The 24589-nt window shown below is 43.7% G+C and overlaps 1 protein-coding gene across 1 annotated transcript in view; it reads left to right on the forward strand.

Annotated features, from left to right (window-relative positions):
* The window catches only part of gdpd4a (glycerophosphodiester phosphodiesterase domain containing 4a), a 96679-nt gene extending 75585 nt beyond the window's left edge, over positions 1-21094 (forward strand). The window contains exons 12-16 of the mRNA XM_073044262.1: positions 3206-3363; positions 7668-7815; positions 12455-12537; positions 15926-16002; positions 19224-21094. Coding sequence (XP_072900363.1) covers positions 3206-3363; positions 7668-7815; positions 12455-12537; positions 15926-16002; positions 19224-19327 — 570 coding nt within the window. The 3' untranslated portion in view covers positions 19328-21094. The remainder of the gene's footprint in view (positions 1-3205; positions 3364-7667; positions 7816-12454; positions 12538-15925; positions 16003-19223) is intronic.
* Positions 21095-24589: the final 3495 nt, after the last annotated feature.

Here is a 24589-nt window from a genome sequence, read left to right on the forward strand (position 1 = left end):
TTTACCAGGGAAGGTGTTCTGGAAGTCAGAAAGCACAAGTTTAACGAGAGCAGGTAAGACGTCAGGGTGTTATGGTAGTGTAGCAGTTAGTATGACGCTATTGCAGCTCAGGGCATTCTGGAGTCCGGTGTTCAGTTCCGGTGCCATTCTGTGAAAAGCCTTTGTATGTTCTCCCAGTGGAATGTATAGGTTTCCCCCAGGTACTCTGGTTTCCTCCCACAGTCCAAAGGCATACCGTGATTAGGTTGGGGTTAACTGGGTTTGTCGGAGGTTGCTGGAGAGGTGTGGCTTGTTGGGCTGAAAGGGCCCACTCTGCACTGTATCACTAAATAAATAAACTTGGAAGGGACCTGAGGGGCAACTTCTTCACACAGAGGGTGATGGGTGTATGGAATCTACCAGCAGAGACAGTGGTTGAGGCAGGTGCAGTAACAACATTTCTAGTGTTTGCTTGGCAGAAGATAAGTGGTATTACATTCGACTGCAGACTGCTGCAACATTCATGGACTTAGGGACTTGGACTATATATTTTTTGTGTTACTATATTTTACTGCTGCCTTATACGTGCCTTGTGGCTTGTGTTGTGTATGGCTGTTGGCTCTGTGTTTTGCACCTTGGCCCCGGATTCACACTTTCGTTTGGCTGTATTCATGGATGGTTGAGTGTCAATTAAATGAACTTGAACATTCAAGTCAAGTCAAGTCACTTTTTATTGTCATTTCGACCATAACTGCTGGTACAGTACACAGTAAAAACAAGACAACATTTTTCAGGACCATGGTGCTACATGAAACAGTACAAAAACTAGACTGAACTACGTAAAAACAACATAGAAAAAAAACTACACTAGACTACAGACCTACCCAGGACTGCATAAAGTGCACAAAACAGTGCAGGCATTATAATAATATTAAACAAGACAATAGGCCCAGTAGAGGGCAGTAAGTTGGTGTCAGTCCAGGCTCTGGATATTGAGGAGTCTGATGGCTTGGGGGAAGAAACTGTTACGTAGTCTGGCCGTGAGAGCCCGAATGCTTCGGAGCCTTTTCCCAGACGGCAGGAGGGAGAAGAGATTGTATGAGGGGTGCGTGGGGTCCTTCATAATGCTGTTTCCTTTCCGGATGCAGAGTGTAGTATAAAGGTGTTTTGGACAAGTACATGGATAAGAGGGGTTTAGAGAGATATGGGCCAAAGGTAAGAAGACAGTGGACATCATGGTTGACTTGGATGAGTTGAGCACAGGAGCCTGTTTCCCTGCTCTGTGACTCTACCTATGCAAATGTCTTTTAAATATTGTAATTGTATTTACCTCTGCCTCTGATGCTGGCAGCCTGTTCCAGATAACCACCGGTCCTCTGTGTGAAAAATGCACCTCACAGATCACCTGTAATATTTTCCTCTCTCACCATAAACCCGAGGCCTTTGATTCAAGACTCCCATGCCCCAGAAATCTATCTATACTACCTGTGCCCCTGATAATTCTCTAAACCTCTATAACATCATCCTTCAGCCTTCTGTAGTGGTTGTCTGTTGTAACTGATGATGACTCATTAATGGACAGATAGACATTGAGAGGTCTTGCCATTGCTGCTGAACCTGGGTGCGAAGAGAGGAGATTAAGTTCACATTTTACGTCAGTCAACTGTATACATGTATATCACCAAATGAAACAATGTTCCTCTCGTCCAAGGTGCACAACACAGTACTTATAACTTGCACACAACACATGAAGTCATATTACCACAGATAAATTAACAAATAAAGAGATAAATTAATAAAATACAGTGGAATCCAGTTAATTCAGACACATCAGGACCTGTACATTTTGGCCCAATTAAGCTGCTGTTCAAATTAGCCAAAGTTTTATGGAAATAGTTAAAAAGTTAAATAGTTAAAAACTCTTCTTAGGTGGAAAGATGCTCAATGGCTTAAAGATACTACGTCCTGTTTGGACCTTGAAAAGATTCATTATTCACTTCTTAATTCAGACATAAAGTTTCATAAGGTGTGGGGACCTTTTCTTGAATATTTTCATAATTCCTCTTTAGATTAATGGCTTATCCTTTTTTTTGTACTACAATCCCTTACTTTCAGCTTTTTTTTCTGGTTAAGTTTTATGTTTTTTTTGTTGTGAAATACATTATAAGCATAGGTAGTAGGTATTTTTTTTATATATATTTACAGCTCTGTGGTAACGAAAGCTCTGATTAACTTTACATTGTAATGGTTGGCTTGGAGTTTTGTAGTGGGAGGGTGGAGAGGATACTAATTTTATATGATTTCATTTCAGGTGCTTTTTCTGTTTTGTTATCAATTGTATATTAGACACGTTTGTTTTTGAACTGTATAAATCTCCATTTTGTTGGTGTTTTTTTCTGTTGTCGTGTAGAAACTTATTAAAAAAATTAATAAAAAGTATAAGAAAGGCAAACTACCATTTAAGTGAGTAACAAATTATGTATTTAAATGAAATACAGAACAAATTAGAAGATTATCAATACTACTACAGTACTATAAAACTGTGTATTGGTTCCTAATAGTTATTGACAGAGGAATTACTCTGCCGTGTTCTTTAGATTGACTGTAAATGAACAAATCAGTGCAGACACCTAATGCAGATAATGGATTGCCTTTATACAATGCTTTTGATGATTGAATCTTTCAAATCTTCATTTTCATTATAACTTTCAAGATGATTGTTGATACCTTCAAATTCTTCATTGTTCCTAACCTGATGAAGTGGTGAAATCGTTTCATTTTCACTTCTGGCTGTTATGGTCATCTCGAAGCCTGATGCTTGAAACTGCAGTGAGCAAAACAGTTCTGAATTGTCTTACTGCTTATTTTTTGCCAACTATCAATGATAAAAAAAAACACTGCTTTTTGAACACAAATACACACAACTGTTGGCTCTAAGAACAGTGTAGTTTCAAACGGCCATGCAAGTGCATGAGACTGACACTAGTTAGAAACTGATTGGCAACAGTCCCAATTAAGTGCTGAGTGTCCCTGGCTATTTTTTTCGATTAGTTTTTATTTTCAAAGAATTGTCCCAAATTAGTGGCTGCACCAATTAACCAATGGCCCAAGTAACCGGAATCCACTGTATACTGTATTCCAGAAGATTGACATTTAGCGTAAAGTATATTTACAATACAAGTTAAAAAATGAAAACAAACTTGAAGTTTCTGATGTTCCCTTACAGATACTCTGGCTTCCTAATGCCCTGAGGTCGAACGTCCAGCAGGCAATGCCCGGATTTGTCCACATTCATGGAGGAAAGAAGCCAGTTCAACAGCTGCAGTTGGATAAGATTACCAAACTCAATGTCCGCTACAGCGAGATCTCCGATAGGGAGATCAGGTAAGTGGGGACAGATGAAGGATCAACTTTACTCGCTTAAAACATTTACGCGTATTAAGAATTTTCTGTGGTGTGTTGGTGTGATATGCAACAGGAACAAACAACGTTCAACAATTAATAAAGAATAAACAATGCTGGAGGTTACAGTATGGATGTGGAATAAATTGTGCATAAATAGTATTTACAATGTAAACAGCATTTGAAAGAGTGATCTAAAGTGTTTACAGTGCAGTGATGGGGTAATAGATAGAAGAGGGTGGGGGGGGGGTAACTAGAACGGTTGATCAGATTAACCAGTGGGGGAGAAAACTTTTAAGATTAAAACATATAGTGTACATTGAAACATGTAGTGAAATGCATTGTTGGTGTCAAATCACATCAGTGAGGGTTATGGTGAGCAGCTAGCGAGCGTCACTGTGCTGCTGGTGCCAATGTAGCATTCTCACAACTTATTAACCCTAATCCTTACCCCTTTGGAATATGGGTGGAAATCAGAGCACCCGGAGGAAACCCACAAAATCATAGGGAAGACATACAAAGTCCTCACAGACAGTGGCAGGAGATGGACCCAGGTTGCTGGCGGATGACGGGAGCAAAGGATGTAGGGAATAGCGATGGTGGAATGTCATGGGAGAGGTGTGGGACAGGTGGCAGAGAAGGAGTGCCAGGGGCAGGGGTTGGCACAGGTGCAGACACACCCAGCCTTGAGACACTGGGGGAGGGTCATTTGATTCCAAACAATTGGTTTAGTGATCATTGCAGAATGTCTCCCTGATGTTTCCCGCTCCCTTCCCACTCCTTCCCCTCTCCCTGCCCCCTCCTACTCTCAGTCCACAATAGAGACCCATACCAGAATCAGGTTTATCATCACTCACATATAATGTCAGGATTTTTTTTTGTGGCAGCAGTATATTGCAATATATAAAAGTACTACAGTACTGTGCAAAGGTCTTGGGCAACCTAACTATATATATGTGCCTTTAAAAATGCAAACACGAGGAAATCTGCAGATGCTAGAAATTCAAGCTACACCCACAAAATGCTGGTGGAATGCAGCAGGCCAGGCAGCATCTATAGGAAGAAGCACAGTCGACGTTTCAGGCCGAGACCCTTCGTCAGGACTGACTTCTTTCAGTTAGTCCTGATGAAGGGACGGCCCGAAACGTTGACTGTACTTCTTCCTATAGATCCTGCCTGGCCTGCTGCGTTCCACCAGCATTTTGTGTGTGTTGCTTATATATATGTGCTTAATACTTCTGCACAGTACTGTATTTCTAATTTTTTTCAGAATTGGGTTTATTATCAGTGTGTTATATGGCTTGATAGTAGTCGGTGTGAAGACAGTGAATTACTATAAATTACAAAATAAATAGTGTCTTAGAAGGAGTAATGAGATAGTGTTCGTGAGTTCATGGACCATTCAGAAATCTGATGATGGAGAGAAGAATTTTTACTGGAACACAAAACAAAATAAAACAGTCTATTTTAGTGCAAAGTGGTCATAGTGTTGCTGAACTGCTGTGACTTGGGTTGTGCTGAGTGTTCAAGAACTGAATGGTTGAAGGGAAGGGGAAAGTTGAAGTGACACAGGGAGACAGTGGTGTAGGTGGTATTTGGAAAGCTTGCCTTCGTCAGTCAGGGCATAGGCTCAAAGGTTCAAATTAATTTTATTATCAAAGTACATATATGCCACCAGACAACCTGAGGCTCATTTTCTCATGGGCATTTGCAGTAAGTACAAAGAAATACTGTAGAATCAATGGAGAACCACACAACAAATATAGACAAACAATCAGTGCAAAAGACAATATAAAAAAGAGAAATAAAGTAATAATAATAAATAAATAAGCAATATATATTGAGAAATGAGCTGTAGAGTCTTAGGGTTGAGGAATCAGTTTAGTGTAGGGGTGAGTCGAAGTATCTTCTCTGGTTCAGGAGCCTGATGATTGAGGGGTAATGACCGTTCCTGAACTTGATGGTGTGGGTCCTGAGGCTCTTGCACCTTCTTCCTGATGGCAGCACCGTGGAGAGAGCATGTCCTGTATGGTGGGGGTCCTTGATGATGGTTACTGCTTTCCTGCGACAGTGCTCCTTGCAAATAGAGCTGGGGCATCGTGTGACCACTGTGCAAGACCCTGATGAGAGGCACTTGGAGCACCGTGAGGAGTTCTAGTCGCTGAACTATAGAAAAGATGTGACCAAACTGGAAAGGGTGCAGAAAATATTCAGGAGGATGTTGCCAGGACTGTAGGGCTAATGTTATAAGGAGAGGCATTCTGTGTGTGTCGCTCTGGATAGTATGTGGCTGATCCCCCTGGAATGCAGGAGGCTGAGGAATGCTCTTACTGAGGGGTATAAAATCATGAGGGGCATAGATCAGGTAAATGGATCCGGGATAGGGGAGTCTAAAACACGACATGAGGTGAGAGAGGAGAAGGTTATAAAGAGGAACACACACAAAATGCTGGAGGATCTCATTTGGTCAGGCAGCGTCTATGGAGGAGAATAAACAGGCAACATTTTGGGCCACAATCCCTCATCAGAACAAATTTATCCAGCTTTTTGTGTGTGTTATTCAAAATATTGAGGGGGTCTGAGGGGCAAATTGTAGGTATCTATGGAAAAAGCTGCCAGAAGAAGTGATAGGGACAATCACATTTAGATAGATGCATGAATAGCGAAGGTATAAGTTGTCCTTCAGACTGCTATTAAGTTTTTCTGTTCCTATCTTAAACCCATCGTGTGCAGATGCAACCATCCCAACTCTGTCCTGACTGATGAAGGCCAGCGTGCCAAAGGCTGGCTTCACCACTCTGTCTGCCTGAGACAGCGGATGCTGGAAATCCAGAGCAATACAGACAAAATGCTGGAGGAACTCAGCAGGTCAGGCAGCATCTATGGAGGAGGGAGAATAAACAGTCAACGTTTTGGGCTGAGACTCTTCATCAGGGCTCAGTCACCCCCACCCACCCACCTTTCACTTCACCTGGTTTCACCTATCACCTGCCAGTTTGTACTCTTCCCCCCCGATCTTCTTGTTCTGGATTTTACCCCCTTCCTTTCCAGTCTTGATGAAGGGCCTCGGCCCGAAAGGTCGACCGTTTATTCCTTTTCGTAGATATTGCTCGATTTACTGAGTTCCTCCAGCATTTTGCGTGTGTTACCTGAGACACCACTTTCAAACAACCATGTATTTATTCTGTGGGCCTTCTGTTCTGCAACATTCCCCAGTGCCCTACCATTCACTGAAATTCCCACCTTGGTTTGTTTTGAGTCAGGAAGCAGCTCTAGCTTCCGGTCAAGATGGTGCCAAGTTGCGATGTCCATCAAGGTCGTGGTCCAGACTTAGTTGGTTTTGGGGACTGCACGGGAAGCTGGGGGTCAGGTTAGTATTTAGGGGTAGAGTTGAGGGGCAGTTAGAGGTAGGGCTGGAGAGCTTCATGGTTGAAGGAGCTCCATAGGTGGATGTTGAGTCGGGAAGTACTGTGGATGAAAATCAGTGAGCCCTATGGTTAATGACTGAGGTTGGTGGGTCCCGTGGATGAGGTTTGGTGACCACTCCTCCCCTGTCCACCATAAGTGAGATCCCCCCAGTTTAGTGAGTTCAGGATTGGAGGTCCTTGCGGGTGCAAGGCATTAAGTCTGGAGTCGCCCTCACCCCATCCAGGTCAATGAGTCCCTGGGTCAGAGGTCTGTGCCAGTACAGAGTTTGAGGCCTGGAATTCGGGGTCCCGTGAGTTCTGGGGTTGATACTGACGATCGAAGGTCAAAGTTGAACACTGAAGTCAGCGAGTCTGGAAGACAAGGTTTGATGGTCGAAGCTCTGGGTTGGCGTGTCCAGAACTTGGAGGCTTGATGTCTGCGAGTCTATGAGTAGGCTGAAGTCTGGAGGTCAGATGGTGGCCTCTGTACTGGGATTGGAGGCTTGTCAATGTGTGTGAGAGGGAGAAAGGGGCTTGATTTCCTTTCCAACACAAAATGCTGGAGGAACTCAGCAGGTCAGGCACCATCTATGGAAACGAATAAACAGTTGATGTTTCAGGCGGAGACCCTTCTCCAGGATTTGTGTTTTCATCTTGTTGTTCTGAGGAGTATTGTGGGTTTGCTATATTAGCACCGGAATGTGTGGCAAAACTTGTGGGCTGCCCCCAGCACGTCCTTAGCTGGTAATGCAAGTGACGCATTTCACTGTATGTTTTGATGTACGTGTGATCAATAAGTTGATCCCAATCTGAACCTGAATTTAATTTTGCGATACTTTGCGGCACCTGAATAACCAGCTTTCTCTGTCCTTCCCGCAGGACGTATGCCGCTGCAAACATCAGCACTAACCTCTACGTCGTGACGGAACCCTGGCTCTTCTCACTGGTGTGGTGCGCAGGGGCCCACTCGGTCATCACCAATGACCCCCGGAGGCTGAGGGAGCTCCACAGGCCCTGGTTCCTAATGGTAAGTGCTCCTTGCTCAAGGATTTCTGCAGGCTCCCTCTGCCGGTGTGAACCACTGTTGTTGAGGTGTAAACTCATTGCTGCTTCCTGCAGAATTCGGACTCAGATTTATTCATCATACGTACATCGAAACGCAGTGAAACTATGAACATACACGGGGATGTTCTGTGGGTAGCCGCCAATGTCACCAGACACGCTGGCACCAACGTAGCATACCCACGATGCTCAGCAGAACAACATAAAACTCAACAACTAACAAAACAACACCAGCAAAATGTCCTGTTCATCCCTCCCACCCACCTGCAAACACACAAAGTCCTTTAACCCCATGACAGGCCTTGTCTGGCCTCCAGCTTCCAGCAGACTTGTGGATTTGCAGGCATTGTGCTTTTCGACCTCTCTAGCAGACTCGCAGAAATTCGCAGATTTGAGCCGTGACCTTCTGGACTTCTGATCAACCATCGGGCTTCGATCTGGATTCTGATTTACTCTCGGCCTCACTCTTCAGTGTCAACCCAGAGCTCTCCGATGACAACAAATGAAGACCCTAGATCAGATCCTGAACTCCTGCCTTGCCGATGATGAGACCCTAAGAGCAGGGGAGCCACTGGAAAACTGCTGGCCCTGAGGGAATTACAATCTTGTTTGTATTATTGAACATAGAGCAGTGCAGACTCTGGCCCACAATGGTCTGTTGACATTTAGCCTACTCCAAAATCAATCTAACCCTTCCCTCTTACACAACCCTCCATTTTTTTCATCAATCACATGCCTATCTAAGAGTCTCTTAAATATCCCTAATGTATCTGCCTCTGCTACCACCCTTGGCAGCTCTATCAAATTGCCTCTCATCCTCCTTCGCTCTAACCAATGAAGGGCTTCAATGGCTCTTCACCCAACCCTGGAACATCTGGACAGCAAAATGCCTACATCAGGATGCCCTTTATTGAATACAGCTCGGCATTCAATACCATCATCCCCTGAAAGCTAATAAATAAGCTTCAGCAGCTTAGCCTTAATACCTCCATGTGCAATTGGATCCTTGGTTTCAAGATTTGTAGAACCCAATCAGTCCTGATTGGCAGCAATATCTCCATAATGTCCATCAGCATAGGTGCACCACAAGGTTGTGTGCTTAGCCCCCTGCTCTGCTGGCTGTACACTCATGACTGTGAGGCTAAACACAACTCTAATACCATTTTAGCTTTGCAGATGACACCACTGATGTGGGTTGAATGAAAGGCTGTGATGAATCAGCATACAGGAGGGAGACTGAAACTCTGGCTAAGTGTTGTCATACCAACAACCTCTCACTCAATGTCAGCAAGACCAAGGAGCTGACTACTGACTTCGGGAGGAGGAAACCAGAGGTTCGTGAGCTAGTCCTCATCAAGGGATCAGAGCTGGAAAGGGTCACCAACTTTTAATTCCCCTGTGTTCTCATTTCAGAGGATCTGTCCTGGGCCCAGCATTTAAGTGCAATTACAAAGAAAGCATGGCAGCACCTCTACTTTACAAGTTTGCAAAGATTCGGAATGACATCCAAAACTTTGACAAACTTTGACAGATGTGTGGTGGAAATTATATTGACTGGTTGCATCACTGCCTGCTATGGAAACATCAATGCTCTTGAACAGAACATCCCACAAAAAGTAGTGGATATGGCCCAGTCCATCACGGTTAAGACATCCCTACCATTGAGCACATCTACACAGAGCACTGTTGCAGGAAATTAGCATCCATCATTAAGGACCCCCACCACCCAGACCATGCTTGCTTCTCACTGCTGCAATCAGGAATAAAGTACAGGATCCTCAGGTCCCACCACCAAGTTCAGGAATACTTATTACTCCTCAACCATCAGGCTCTTGAACCAGGGGGATAACTTAACTCAACTTCACTTGCCCCATCACTGAACTGTCCTCACAATCTATGGACTCACTTTCAAGGTCTCTTCATCTGATATTCTCGATATTTATTGCTTATTTATTTGTTACTATTATTTTCTTTTGTTTTTTTCATAGAACATAGAATAGTACAGCACATTACAGGCCCTTGGGCCCACAATGTTGTGCTGACCCTCAAACCCTTTTCATGGTTGTCTTTTACACACTGGTTGCTCGTCCATCCTGTTGGGTGTAGTCTTTCATTGATGCTATTATGTTTCTTGGATTTACTGTCTATGCTCACAAGAAAATAAACCTCACAGTTGTATATGATGACATATACTGTACATATGTACTTTGATAATAAATTTACTTTGCACCTTGAAAGAGAAAAGCCCTAGCTTGCTCAATCTAGCATCATATAACATGCGCTCTAAACCAGGCACCATCCTGGTAAATCTCCTTGGTACCCTTCCTAAATCTTCTACAACCTTCCTACTTCTACTTCTGTCACAGAACAACTGATATACAGTGCCTATAAAAAGTATTCACCCATGTTTTCATGTTTTATTGTTTTACAACATGGAATCACAGTGGATTTAAATTGGGTTTTTTGACACTGTTCAATGGAAAAGAGTCTTTCCTGTCAAAGTGAAAACAAATTTCTACAAATTGGTCTAAATTTATTACAATTATTAAACACTGAATAATTGATTGTATAATTACCACTTTCAAGTCAGTATTTAGTAGATGCACATTTGGCAGCAATTACAGCCTTGAGTCTGTGTGGATAGGTCTCTATCAGCTTTGCACATCTGGACACTGCAATTTTTCCCCATTCTTCTTTACAAAACTGCTATTGCTCTGTCAGATTGCATGGGGTTCGTGAGTGAACAGTCCTTTTCAAGTCCAGCCACAAATTCTCAATTGGATTGAGGTCTGGACTCCGACTTGGCCATTCCAGGACATTAACTTTGTTGTTTTTAAGCCATTCCTGTGTAGCTTTGGCTTTATGCTTGGGGTCATTGTCTTGCTGGAAAACAAATCTTCTCCCAAGTTGCAGTTCTGTTGCAGACAGCATCAGACTTTTCTCCAGAATATCCCTGTATTTTGCTACATTCATTTTACCCTCTACCTTCGCAAGTGTTCCAGGGCCTGCTGCAGTGAAGCATCCCCACAGCATGATGCAGCCACCACCATGCTTCACGGTAGGGATGATGTGTGGTGTTTGGCTTATGCCAAACATAGTGTTTAGTCTGATGGCCAAAAACCTCTTCCAGCTGACTTCAGAGTCTCCCACTTGCCTTCTGGCAAACTCTAGCCAAGATTTCATGTGTTTTTTTTTTAACTGTGGCTTTCTCTTTGCTACTCTCTGATAAAGCTGTGACTGGTGAAGCACCTGGGCAACAGTTGTTGTATGTACGGTCTCTTCCATCTCAGCCACTGAAGCTTGTAACTATTCCAGAGTTGTCATAGGTCTCTTGGTGGCCTCCCTATCTCATCCCCTTCTTGCACAGTCACTCAGCTTTTGAGGACGACCTGCTCTATACAGATTTACAGCTGTGCCATGTTCTTTCTATTTCATGATGACTGAGTTACCTGTACTCCAAGGGATAATCCACGACTTGGAAATTTTCTTGTATCCATCTCTGGACTTGATTTCAATAATCTTTTCGCGGAGTTGCTTGGAGTGTTCACTTTTCTTCCTGGTGTAGTTTTTTGCCAGGATACTGACTCAACAGCAGTTGGACCTTCCAGATACAGGTGTGTTTTTACTACTATGAATTGGACACAGGTCTCCAAAAACAGATCTCCGTTTAACTAATTATGTGATTTCTTAAACCAGTTGGCTGCACCGGTGATGATTTGCTGTGTCATATTAAAGTGGGGTGAATACTTACGCAATCAATTATTTTGTGTTTTATATTTGTAATTAATTTAGATCACTTTGTAGAGATCTGTTTTCACTCTGACACGTAGGAGATTTTTCTGTTGACCAATGTCAAAAAAGCCGAATTAAATCCACTGTGACTCAATGTTGTAAAACAATAAAACATGAAAACTTCCAAGGGGAATAGTGAATACCTTTTATAGGCACAGTACCGTACTGTGCAAAAAGTCTTAGGCACATATACTGTATATAACTGGGGAGCCTAAGACCTTTGCACGGTACTTCTGCTGCAAAAAAAAGACAAATTTCATGACATATGTGAGTGATGATAAACCTGTTTCTGATATGGGTCTCTATTGTGGTCTGTCCACGGTTTTATAGAGTTGCAACATTACCTCGTTCAATGTTACCAAACTGAATCACCTAACTAATAAAGACCAACGCACCATATGCCACCTTAAGAATGCTATCAACCTGCATGGCAATTTTGAGGGATCCATGGACATGGACATTCCCTCTGTTCCTCTGCACTGCTGGGAATTCTGCCATTAACTCAGTATTCTGCCTTCAAATATTGCACTTTCCAAAGTACAACTAAATCACTTCACACTTGTCTGGGCTGAACCCCATCTGCCACCTTTCATGTTCCAGTGTAACTGCTGCCATTTTCCTTCCTGCCGGTAGAAGTCATGGGTTTGGAAGGTGATGTCAAGAGTTGCCCGGCCAAGTAAATGGAATGAGTTTAGTAGATGGTACACACTGTGGTGGATGTTTTGGGTGTGGGTGAGTCCAGTAGCAGAAGACGGGAAAGTTCTGAATACCTTCACACTGAAGTGGCATCTTTCACCTTTTTGATCTTCCAGACCCCATCTCAGTACAGAGCGATGTGGATTTCATCGGACGTTGTTTCAGCAGTGTTGATCACGCTGATATTTATATTCCAGTGGTAGGTGACATTTGAATTTGTGGCTTGTGGGTCTCAGAGTCATAAGATTATTGTTTTAAACACAAGAGATTCTGCAGATACTGGAAACCCATTTGAACACATACTGGAGGAACTTAGCAGGTCAGGGAGCACCTATGGAGAGGAACAAACAGTCATTATTTCAGGCTGAGTCTCTTTATCAGTATCTCAGCCCAACAAGTCGACTGTTTATTCCTCTCTATAGATTATTGTTTTAGATCCCTCTCTGGGGTCAGAGAATAATAGACGATAGAAACAGGCCATTTGGCCTAACCTGTCCATGGCAACCATGATGCTCTCCTCAACTAGACCCATTTGCCTGCATTTGGCCCGTATTCATCTTCAGGGTTTCCCAACCTTTTTTTATGCTGTGGATCGCTACTGAGGGGTCTGTGGACCTCAGGTTGGGAACCCCCTACTCTAAACCATTTCTCGTAATGTGTTTTAAATGTTGTTAATTATGCCCTCCTCAACCACTTCCTCTGGCAGTTCCTCTATTTATGTACCACCCTCTGTGCGAAGAAATTGCCCCTCGCGTCCCATTTAAATTCTTCCCCTTTCACCTTAAACCTATGCCTTGTAGTTTTCAGTTCCCCTTCCCTGTGGAAAAAGACAGCGTGTGTCTCTCATGATTTTGTACGCCTCTACACTCAGTGGCCACTTTATCAGGTACCGGAATGTTCTGCATGTTTGTGGTCTTCCTAAAGGTTCATCACTGTTGTAATGCATAGTTGTTTGAGTTACTGTCACCTTCCTGAGAGCTTGAACCAGTCTGGCCATTCTCCTCTAACCTCTCTCATGAACACGGTGTTTTTGCCCACAGAATTGTCGCTCACTGGATGTTTTTTTTCTTTCACACCATTCTCTGGAAACTCTAGAGATGGTTGTGCATGTAAATCTCAGGAAATCACCAGTTTGAGAACTCAAACCACCCTGTCTGGCGCTAACAATCACTCCAGGGTCAAATTCTTTCCCAGTCTGATGTTTGGTCTGAACAGCAACTGATCCTCTTGACCATGCCTGCATGCTTTCGTGCACTGAGTTGCTGCCCCATGATTAGCCGATTAGATATTTGCACTAATAAGCAGGTGTACAGGTTACCTAATAAAATGGTCACTGAGTGTATGTTAAAACTCCAACTGGTTCAGTGATATATTTCAGAGCAGGAAGTTTGTTCTTATCCAGTCTGGTCCAGATGTATCCAAACCCAGAAATATGGGTAACTCAACCATTTCTTCAGTTCAGGTGGAATGAGGGATGGACGATAAGCACCGGCAGCAAAGGTTTAGGCTGAGAAATGTCGACTGTTTATTTATTTCTATGGATGCTGCCTGACCTGTCGAATTCCTCCAGCATTTTGTGTGTGTATTAGAAATGATTTCCAGCATCTGCAGAATCTCATGTCTCAAATGTTGCCAGCAATATCCAATAAACAAAAGAGAGTGTGAATAAAAATACTGGTCTCAATAACCAGTAAGAGCATGAGACCATAAAATGTGAGTGCATTATTAGGCCATTCAGCCCATCCAGTCTGTTCTGCCATTCAATCCATTTTCAACTCCATTCTCCTGTCTTTTTGCCCATTACCCTTACCAATCAAGAACCTATCAATCTCTGCCTCAAATACACCCTAAGACTTGGCTCCACAGCTTCCATAGCAATGAATTCCATAAACTCACCACTCTCTGGCTGAAGAAATTCCTCCTCATTTCTTTTCTAAAGGGACTTCCCTCTGCTCTGAGGCCATCCCCTCAGACTCTACACCTTCCCATTATTGAAAACTCACTGGATTCTTTTCTCATAACCCATGCAGTTCTCTGAAGCCCATTGACAAGATATTCTGTCCCTTTGCCTTTATCCCTTAATCTGAGAGCAGTTTTAGACCCCTTATCTAAGAAAGGCTGTGCTGACATTGGAGAGGGCCCAAAGGAGGTTCGTGAAAGTGATCCTGGGAACAAAAGGGTTAATGTATGATGACTAATCAGAGCTGCAGAGGATCTTGGGATTTCTTGCAGGCTGAGTCAGTAGTAAGGAAGGCAAATGCAATGTTAGCAATCATTTTGAGAGGACTAGAATATAAAAGCAAGGATGAAACGCTGAGGCTTTGTGAGGCATTGCTCAGATCGCATTTGGAGTATTGTGAGCAGTTTGGGATCCTTATCTAAGAAAGGATGTGCTGGCATTGAAGGGATTCCAGAAGAGATTCACAAGAATGATCCCAGGATGGAAAGGGTTAATATATGAAGGACTTTTTATAGCTTTGTGCCTCTACTCAGTGGAGTTTAGAAGAACTGTGTTGGGGGGGGGGGAAGATCTCATTAAAACCCACAGAATATTGAAAGATTTAGATAGACTGGACATGGAGAGGATATTTCCAACAGTGGGAAAGTCTAGGATTTACATAGGATTAGTGTAAACAGACGGTTAATGGTCAATACAGACTCTGGGATGAAGGGCGTGTTTCCTCTCCCAATGATAGTGAAAATGATTATAGGGTGGTATGGTAACGTAGTGGTTAGTACAACACCTTGTAGTACCAGAGACTTGGGTTCGATTCCTGCCGCTGCCTGTAAGGAGTTTGTACATTCTTTCGTGATTTCCTCCAGGTGCTCCGGTTTCCTCCCACAGTCCAAAGACGGTAGGTTAAGCGGTCATTGTAAATTGGCCTGTGATTAAGCTAGGGTTAAATCAGGCATTGCTGGGCGGCGTGGCTCGAATGGTTGGAAGGGCCTAGACGGCATTGTATCTCAAAAAAAATTTGATATGAAATTATATTTTAATTGTAAGTTTTTCCCATCTTAGGATGTCTCGAAGTGTCTTAAATGAAGTATATGATTGCTGTGTTTGAGGGCAGTGCAGCTGCAATGACCTGCATTCGATGCTGACCTCAGATGCTATCTTTGTGGAGTTTGTCCCCTGTGAGGAAGTGGCTCTATCAACTGTTCACTGTGCTATCCTCCTTCACCATGACCAGCCTGTCATTTTGAAAGCAGACAGCAGACAGCGCTGGCCCATCACTTCTCCCTCCCTGTTTCCCTTTCTTCTGCCGTCCACTCTCCTCTCCTATCAGATCCCTTCTTCTCTAGCACTTTACCTTTCCCACCCACCTGGCTCCACCTATCACCTTCCAGCCATCCTACTTCCCTTCATCCCCCCCCCCCCCCCCCCCACCTTTTCCTTCTGGGGTCTTCCCCCTTCCTTTCCAGTCTTAAAGAAGGGTCTTGGCCCAAACTGTTCACTCAATTCCACAAACATTGCCTGACCTGCTGAGTTCCTCCAGCATTTTGCATGTGTTGCTCTGGGTTTCCAGCGTCCGCAGACTTTCTCACGTTCAGTGAGGGATTTACTTCTGTTCTGCCTTTTCACTCAGGTGGAGGGAAAGTGGGTTTGCCTGTCACCCCAGCATGAAGCGGAGGGAAAAAGGAATTTACAGCAAGTTCCGAACAGGTATGTGTCCTCAGACAGGACAAGGTACGTTGGACAGGGCCTTCAAACGTGACAAAGGAAATCTTCAACTTGGTGTTCGAGTTTATCTGAAAATCAGAATCAGGCTTATCATCACTGACGCATGTTGTGAAATTTGTTTTGCAGCAGCAATACATGGAATTATTTAAAGTTACAATAAGAAATCTGTATCAAAAACGAAGTGCAAAAAGAGAGCAAAGTAGTGAGGTAGTGTTTGTGGGTTCATTCAGAAAACTGATAGCAGAGTGAAAGAAGGCGTTCCTAAACCCTTGAGTACGTCTTCAGAAACATAAGGTGATATTAGAAAGGATAATTAAACATTTGACCTTCCAATCACAAGTTGATCTCTAAGTCAAGTTTATTGTCATCTGAACAACTCGGTGAGGTATGGGTGCAATGAAAAAGCTGCTTGCAGCAGCATCACAGGTCCAGACATAAATAAATTATACACAAAATAGAAATTATATACAAATTAGACAAGACGACGAGGTGAGAGAGAGGGAAAAAAGGACCTTGCTAAAACAAGACCTTAATGCAAAGAGAAAGACAGAGAAACAAGTCCATTGTAGTGCAGGAGTTGGTCTGTAGTGTCAAAGAACCACATGTTGGACCTCCTGTGCCACGCTTTCCACTTCTTAAGAAAGCAGTATTAATTAATCATCAAAAGACTGTGAAAGGCTTTGGAATGATTCCAGAATGTAAAAAGCATAATTTGGATAAGAGGCATAGAGTGGACAGCCAGAGACTTTTTCCCAGGGCAGAAAGGGCTAATATGAGGGGGCATAATTTCAAGATGATTGGAGGAAAGCAAAGGGAGGATGTCAGTTTTTTTTTTTATACAGAGATTGGTGGGTGCACAGAACACGCTGCCAGGGGTGATGGTTCAGGTGGATATATTAGGGATATCGAAGCAAAAATTAGCAAAAAGTAGCAAAATTTAGTGGGAGGTTAGAGGATTGCATAGGTTTTAAAAACTAACAGAAAGCAACTAAACAACTATAAGGAGAGAAAAAATAAAATATGGAGTTAAGTTAGGCAATAATAGCAGAGGATGCCAAAAAATTTTTCTAAACATATAAAGAGTAAAAGAGAGGCAAGTGTAAATATTGGACTATTGAAAAATGACATTGGACAGTTAGTACTGGGGGACAAATAAATGGTGGATGAGTTTGATAAGCATTTTGTATCAGTGGAAGCTATTAGTAGTATGCCAGAAGTTTGAGAGAGTCAGAGGGCAGAATGAATTGCTGTCACTAAGGTGAAGGTGCTTGGGCAGATGAAAGGTCTGACAGACAGACAGACATACTTTATTGATCCCGAGGGAAAACGGGTCTCGTTACAGTCGCACCAGCCAACAATACTGTAGAAATATAGCAATATAAAACCATAAATGATTAAATAATAATAAGTAAATTATTCCAAGTGGAAATAAGCCCAGGACCAGCCTGTTGGCTCAGGGTGTCTGACACTCCGAGGGAGGAGTAGGGTAGGCAGAGGGAAGGAAATTAAAGGCCTTTTAGCCTGACTTCGGTGGTTGGGAAGATGTTGGAGACCATTATTAAGGATGAGGTTTCATGATATTTGGGGGTGCATAATAAAGTAGACCAAAGTCAGCATGGTTTCGTTAATAGGAAATAACTAACAAATCTGTTGGAATTCTTTGAGGAAATAATAAACAGGATAGACAAAGGAGAGTCAGTGAATGTTGTCAGTGAAGGATTTTCAGAAAGCATTTGACAAGGTGCTGCATACAAAGCTGCTTAACAAGATAAGTGCCCATAGGAAGGATATTAGCATAGATAGAAGATTGGCTGAATGGCAGCAGACAAAGAGTCGGAATAAAGGGGGCCTATTCCAGTTGGTTGCCGGTGACTAGTGATGATCTGCAGGGGCTGGTATTGGGACGCCTTCTTTTCATCTTGTGTGTTAATGATTTGGCTTTGTGGCCAAGTTTGCACACGGTACAAAGATAGGTACCGGGGCAGGTTGTATTGAGAAAACAGGGAGACTGCAGAGGGACTGGGACAGGTTGGGAGAATGGCCAAAGAGGTGGAAGATGGAATATAGTGCAGGGAACTGTATGATCAAGCACTTTAGTAGGAGGTATAAAGGAGAAAATTATTCTTTAAATGGGCAGAATATTTAAAAATCAGAGGTACAAAAGGATTTGGGAGTCATTGTGCAGGATTTCCTAAAAGTTAATTTGCAGGTTGAGTTGTCGGTAAGGAAGGTAAATGCAATGTTAACATTCACTTCACGAGGACAAGAATATAAGAGCAAGGATGTAATGCCGAGGCTTTATAAGACATTGGTCAGACTGCACTTGGAGTATTGTGAGCGTTTTTGGACCCTTTATCAAAGAAAAAATGTACTGGCATTAGAGAGCGTCCAGAGGTTGTTCACAAGAATGATTCCAGGAATGAAAGGGTTAACATGTGACGAACATTTCATGGTTCTAGGCCTGTACTCACTGGAGTTGAGAAGAATGAATGAGGGATTTTATTGAATCCTGTCGATTATTGACAGGCTGAGATAGAGTGGATATTTCCTATAGCGGGTGAGTCTGGAACTAGAGGGCACAGCCTCAGTATAGAGGGACATCCATTTAGAACAGAGATGAGGAGGAATTTCTTTAACCAGAGTGTGGTGAATCTGTGGAATTCATTGCTACAGATGGCTGTGGAGGCTAAAACGTTGGGTATATTTAAAGCAGAGGTTGATTGATTTGTTGGGTCAAAGGTTATAGGATGAAGGCAGAAGAATGGGATTGGGAGGGATAATCTATTAGCCATGATGGAATGACCTAATTCTGCTCCTATATCTTATGGTTTTTTGGATTTTAGCAGGAAATACTGGCAGCTAGAGTCCAGATCGCTATAGACATAACCACTGATGGCAGAGTGATGGGAATTGTGGGAGTATGGAGAGGATTAGGGTTGGAGCAAGAGAGAGACGAAAATGATGAAAGTGATTTGCCACCAAGAACAACAGCAGTTTGAGGCAGAATAACAGTTCAGTACAGACTAGATGGACCGAAGGACTTGTGTCTCTGCTATCATGCTCTATGACTCTGACACGAGTTTGTAGGATGAGGTTGCTGGGGCTGTTTCTGTGATGTCTGCTTCCTAAAGGATACATTGGGTTTCCTTTTGTAAATGGGCACTAAACTCAACACATTCATGGATCTCAATCTTCTCTTTCAGAAATGAACAATGTGTGGTCTGTTTCTGAAGCAGAACCGGCTTCCAGTCACCACGGAGACACTGTGCCAAGTCTACCCACGTCAGCTGTCCCAGGACACGAGTAACTCAATGCCCCCTCAAAATGGAGGGTTAAGTTGCTGTTTAGGGTGTGGTGTGCAATGTGGCTCAGACTGGAGGGAGGCAAGAGGGGAGGGTATAGACAATCCCAAGCCTTGAAGGGGATAGAATCAGGCCAGGTCAACCAATAACCACTACAATGCTGTGGTCTGCACCTTCTTTCTTCCCCACTGGCATTGGGAACCCCCTCTTTCTCCCTCTTATCACTGGTTCCCAACGTCACCAGCGCTTTGAGAACAGTACTGTCTTTCTGTATTATGTGATGAAGTACTCACAGAATTATCTCACCTGGCATGGTCACAATGTCCTGCTGGGGCCAGGAAATTCCAATTGGGAAATATGGAATTTGCAGGCATTTACCTGGTTTACTGTCCCACTAATATGGGTGACACCCCCTGCTGCACTCCTGCCCTTAGTAACCTCCCAGTCGGCCAGGAGGCAACATTGCAAGCTATCGACTTGGAACACAGTGAACAAAATGTTCAACAAATGGATCTTCACTATAAAGTTTTATTTAATTAGGTTGCTTAACAAAGATTTTCTTCAGTGCAGTGAAGAGCGTGAAACACAGTTTGGAAACTCTTTCCCAGATACTGGGCTGTACCAACCCGTAACAAGTCCTCTTGTGGGAAGCCAACATGCAAAGTAAATGAGCTATCTAAAATGGAAGAGATCACAGGGGAGGAACAGTGAGGGGGGGTGGGGGGGGGGGTTCACTGAACTCCTGAAGAGAAGATTTAAACTTCTCTAGGGTCAGCGTCCCTTGAAGAGATTTTGCAGAAGAGCAGCAGATCATAAACACGAGAGATTCTGGTGGTGCAGCAAGTCTTGAGTGATACACACAAAACGCTGAAGGAACCCAGCCAGGTCTGATGAAAGGTCTTGGCCCAAGACGTTGTCTGTTTATTTCCCTCCATAGATGCTGCCTGTCTTGCTGAGTTCCTCCAGCATTTTGTGCATGTTGCTTTAGATTTCCAGCCATCTATAGAATTCCTTATGGTGATCAAAAGTAGAAAACTCCTGAGTAGGTGAACTCTACAATCGGAGTGGCTAGATGACACAGGTTTCATCTTGTCAAAGCAAGCATGATTTAATTTTGACTTACTGCTGGAGGTTGATGAGATATCATTGACGCTGCGAGGGATCGTTCAATGTGGAGAGCCATGATCACCCAAGTGTGTAACGTGCAAGAGAGAGAGAGAGAGAGCTGGAGATCGACCAAGCTTTCACTGACTTACGACTGGAGGAAACCATAGTGCTTGCATGGAGAACGTGAAAACTCCGCATGTGCACAGACAACTCCCAAGATCAGTATCAAATCCAGACCCTTGAAGCTGGGAGGCGGCAATGTTATTCACCGTGCTATCAAGACACTAATCACTGACTGGCATGGAACTGAAGGCAGCTACTCAGCCCATCAATTTGGTGCTAGCCCTTTCAATGCATCCACTCTCCTCACTGTGGTCGCCTCAGCAATCCTGAGAACTAGCTTTGATCCTGTTCTGAATTCCCTGTGAAAGGGGATTTGTCTGTATATAATTTTGCACAAATGTAGGGTTCTTTATGAATCTAACCCTTTCATTAACAAGGGAAAAGACTTGTACCAGCTCAGAAACTCCAGCAGCACACCACCTTCCCCAGGTAATGACCACAGCCTTTTCCACTATCTCAGATACTAAAAACTGATGGTCTGGTGTTTATTTTAGTGATTTTGTTTAAGAATAAAAAAATAAAAACAGTGTATTTTTGGGCAATTGTGTTGCTCCTGGAACAGTTAAAATTAGTGCTCACTATTGTGACTGACTGAGTCATTGGAGACTCTGAAGCTGGTGGCATAAAAGGTCTTTATTCAACACAGCAAATCTTCGAGAGAGAATCTAGTTCTCCTCTCCCCCACAAGTTATAGGGAAAGGTTGAAAAGGTTAGAACTTTATTACTTAGAGCGTAGAAGAATGAGGGGAGATTTGATAGAGGTAAACAAAATTATGAAGGGTACAGACAGAGTAAATACAAGCAAGCTTTTTCCACTGAGGCAGGGTGAGACCAGAGGTCATGGGTGAAAGGTGAAATGTTGAAGGAAAACATGAGGGGGATGATCTTCACTTGGAGGGTGGTGGGACTGTGGCATGGGCTGCCAGTGGATGTGGGTTTGATTTCAAAATTTAAGAGGCTTGGAGAAGTACATAAATGGGAGGGGTATGGAGGGCTACCATCCAAGTGCAGGTCCAGTCAGATTAGTAGTTCAGCGTGGAATAGATGAGCCGAAGAGCCTGTTTCTGTGCTGTAATGTTCTATGATGTTTTACTTTTTTAAACACAGATACAATAATTTATATTGGTAACACACACAAAATGCAGGAGGAACTCGAGGTCAGATCTGCCCTGGTGAAGGGCGCTGGCCTGAAACATCAACTATTTACACTTTTCCATAGATGCTGCTTGACTTGCTGAGTTCCTCCAGCATTTTGTGTGTGTTGTTCTGGCTCCCCAGCATCTTCAGATTTTCTTGTCTCCGAAGTGATCTTGCCACCAAATGCTTCGCTACCTCTCAATCCCCTTCACCTTCTGCAGGGATTGCTCCCTCCGAGATTTCTGTTCCCCATTCTGGCCTCTTACTTCTCACCAACCTATCTGGGTCCCTTCCTCCTATGGTCAGCTCTCCTCTTGTATCAGATTCCTTCTTCATCAGCCCTTTACCTTTCCTACTCACCTGTCACCTTCCAGCTAACTTCCTTCCCCTCCTCCCCACCTTCGTATTTTGACATCTTGCCCCTTCCTTTCCAGTCCTGATGAAGGGTCTCGGCCCGAAAGGTCAACATTTCCATGGATGCTGCCTGACTTGCTGAGTTCCTCCAGCATTTTGTGTGTTGCTCTGGATTTCCAGCATCTCTTTCTCATGCTTGTTCCACATCCCATCATTCCCTGCATATTGAGTCAATATATTCAGAATTCAATGCCACCGTCATAACCAATCCCACTGCTACACCTGCAGCCTGTCCCAGATAGCTTATGCTCTAGAATATAGAACAATATTTAAATCGAAGCAAGAGGCGGAGAGGGAAGAGGTAAAAGAAGCTTGGAGAGAAGCTGTTTTTTTAAACTGATCGGGACAAAGAGGCTAGACCGTGCAGGCGCGTGACGTAGTGCGCCAAAGGTTTAAAAGAAAGACCACCATATACAGCAGCCATCTTCGGAGTGGACTGAGGCAGAGTGGGACGGCTTTGGCTCAACAGGCTTCGGTGTGAACAGACAAAGGCGAGGTTGAATGGGGCACGACTGCGCAAGCGCGTGAAAGTCGGCCTCTGATATCAGCGGGGGAATTTAAAAAGCGAGCAGAGGCTAAGTACGAGCTTCACTCCAGGTGAGGTAAGGCAGGGTAAGCTCCTTTAATTAATCTAATTAGCTTAGGAGTAGGTAATGGAGGCAGCAGTTAGGGCAGTTGAGTGCTCCGATTGCAGTATGTGGGAAGTCAGGGCGAGCACAGCTGTCCCTGATGACTACACCTGCAAAAGGTGCATCCAGCTGCAGCTCCTGACAAACGGTGTTAGGGAACTGGAGCTGGATGAACTTCGGATCATTCGGGAGGCAGAGGCAGAAGTAGACAGGAGTTTCAGGGAGATAGTCACCCCTAGGAGTCAGGAGACAGGTAGTTGTGTGACTGTCAGGAGAGGGAAGGGGAATAGGCAGGAAGAGCAGAGCACCCCTGTGGCCGTTCCCATCAACAATAAGTATACCGTTTTGGATACTGTTGGTGGGGATGACCTATCAGGGACAAGTTGCAGTGGCTGTGTCTCTGGCACCGAGACTGGACCCTCAGCTCAGAAGGGAAGGAGGGAAAAGAGCAGAGCAGTAGTGATAGGGGATTCAATAGTTAGGGGGACAGATAGGAGATTCTGTGGAAGAGATCGAGAATCCCGGATGGTCTGTTGCCTCCCTGGTGCCAGGGTCTGCGATATCTCGGATCGAGTTCTCAGTATTCTCAAGAGGGAGGGTGAGCAGCCGGATGTCGTGGTCCACGTAGGGACCAATGACGTGGGTAGGAAGAGTGAGGAGGTCCTGAAAGGTGAGTTTAGGGAGCTAGGTGCCAAGTTAAAGGACAGGACCTCCAGGATAGCAATCTCAGGATTGCTACCAGTGTCACGTGCAGGTGGGTTTAGAAATAGCAAAATAGTGCAGATCAACACATGACTGAAGACATGGTGCAGGAGGGAGGGCTTCAGATTTATAGATAATTGGGCAGTTTTCCAGGGAAGGTGGGACCTGTTCCGGCGGAACGGTTTACATCTGAACTGGAAGGGGACAAATATTCTTGCAGGTAGGTTTGCTAGAGAGGCTCCAGTGGATTTAAGCTAGATACGAGGGGGAAGGGGAACCAGAGTGTAGGAACAGATGTGTGGGAGAAGGAAGAAAAAGAAGACAGTAAAATTCTTTGTACTGTTAGAGATAAACTGAGGGGAAGAGATGGAGAATTTCTTAAATGCATTTATTTTAATGCTAGGAGCATTGTAAGAAAGGTGGATGAACTTAGAGCATGGATTGATACCTGGAAATATGATGATGTAGCTATTAGTGAAATATGGTTGCAGGAGGGGTGTGATAGGATCGGAGGGACAAGAGGGGGAGGTGTTGCGCTGCTTGTCAGAGAAAATATTACGGCGGTGCTCTGGCAGGGTAGATTACAGGGCTCGTCTAGGGAGACTATTTGGGTGGAATTAAGGAATGGGAAAGGTGTAGTAACATTTATAGGGGTGTATTATAGACCACCTAGTGGGGAGCGAGAATTGGAGGAGCAAATTTGCAAAGAGATAGCAGATAATTGTAGTAAGCACAGGGTTGTGATTGTGGGAGATTTTAATTTTCCACACATAGACTGGGAAGCCCATACTGTAAAAGGGATGGATGGTTTGGAGTTTGTAAAATGTGTGCAGGATAGTTTTTTGCAGCAATACATAGAGGTACCGACTAGAGAAGGGGCAGTGTTGGATCTTCTGTTAGGGAATGAAATAGGTCAGATGACGGAGATATGTTTCGGGGAGCACTTTGGATCCAGTGATCACAATGCCATTAGTTTCAATATAATTATGGAGGATAGGTCTGGACCCAAGGTTGAGATTTTTGATTGGAGAAAGGCTAACTTTGAGGAGATGCAAAAGGATTTAGAAGGACTGGATTGGGACAATTTGTTTTATGGGAAGGATGTAATAGAGAAATGGAGGTCATTTAAAGGTGAAATTTTGAGGGTACAGAATC

The sequence above is a fragment of the Hemitrygon akajei genome, chromosome 4, assembly GCF_048418815.1.
Source record: "Hemitrygon akajei chromosome 4, sHemAka1.3, whole genome shotgun sequence".
NCBI classification, from domain to species: domain Eukaryota; kingdom Metazoa; phylum Chordata; class Chondrichthyes; order Myliobatiformes; family Dasyatidae; genus Hemitrygon; species Hemitrygon akajei.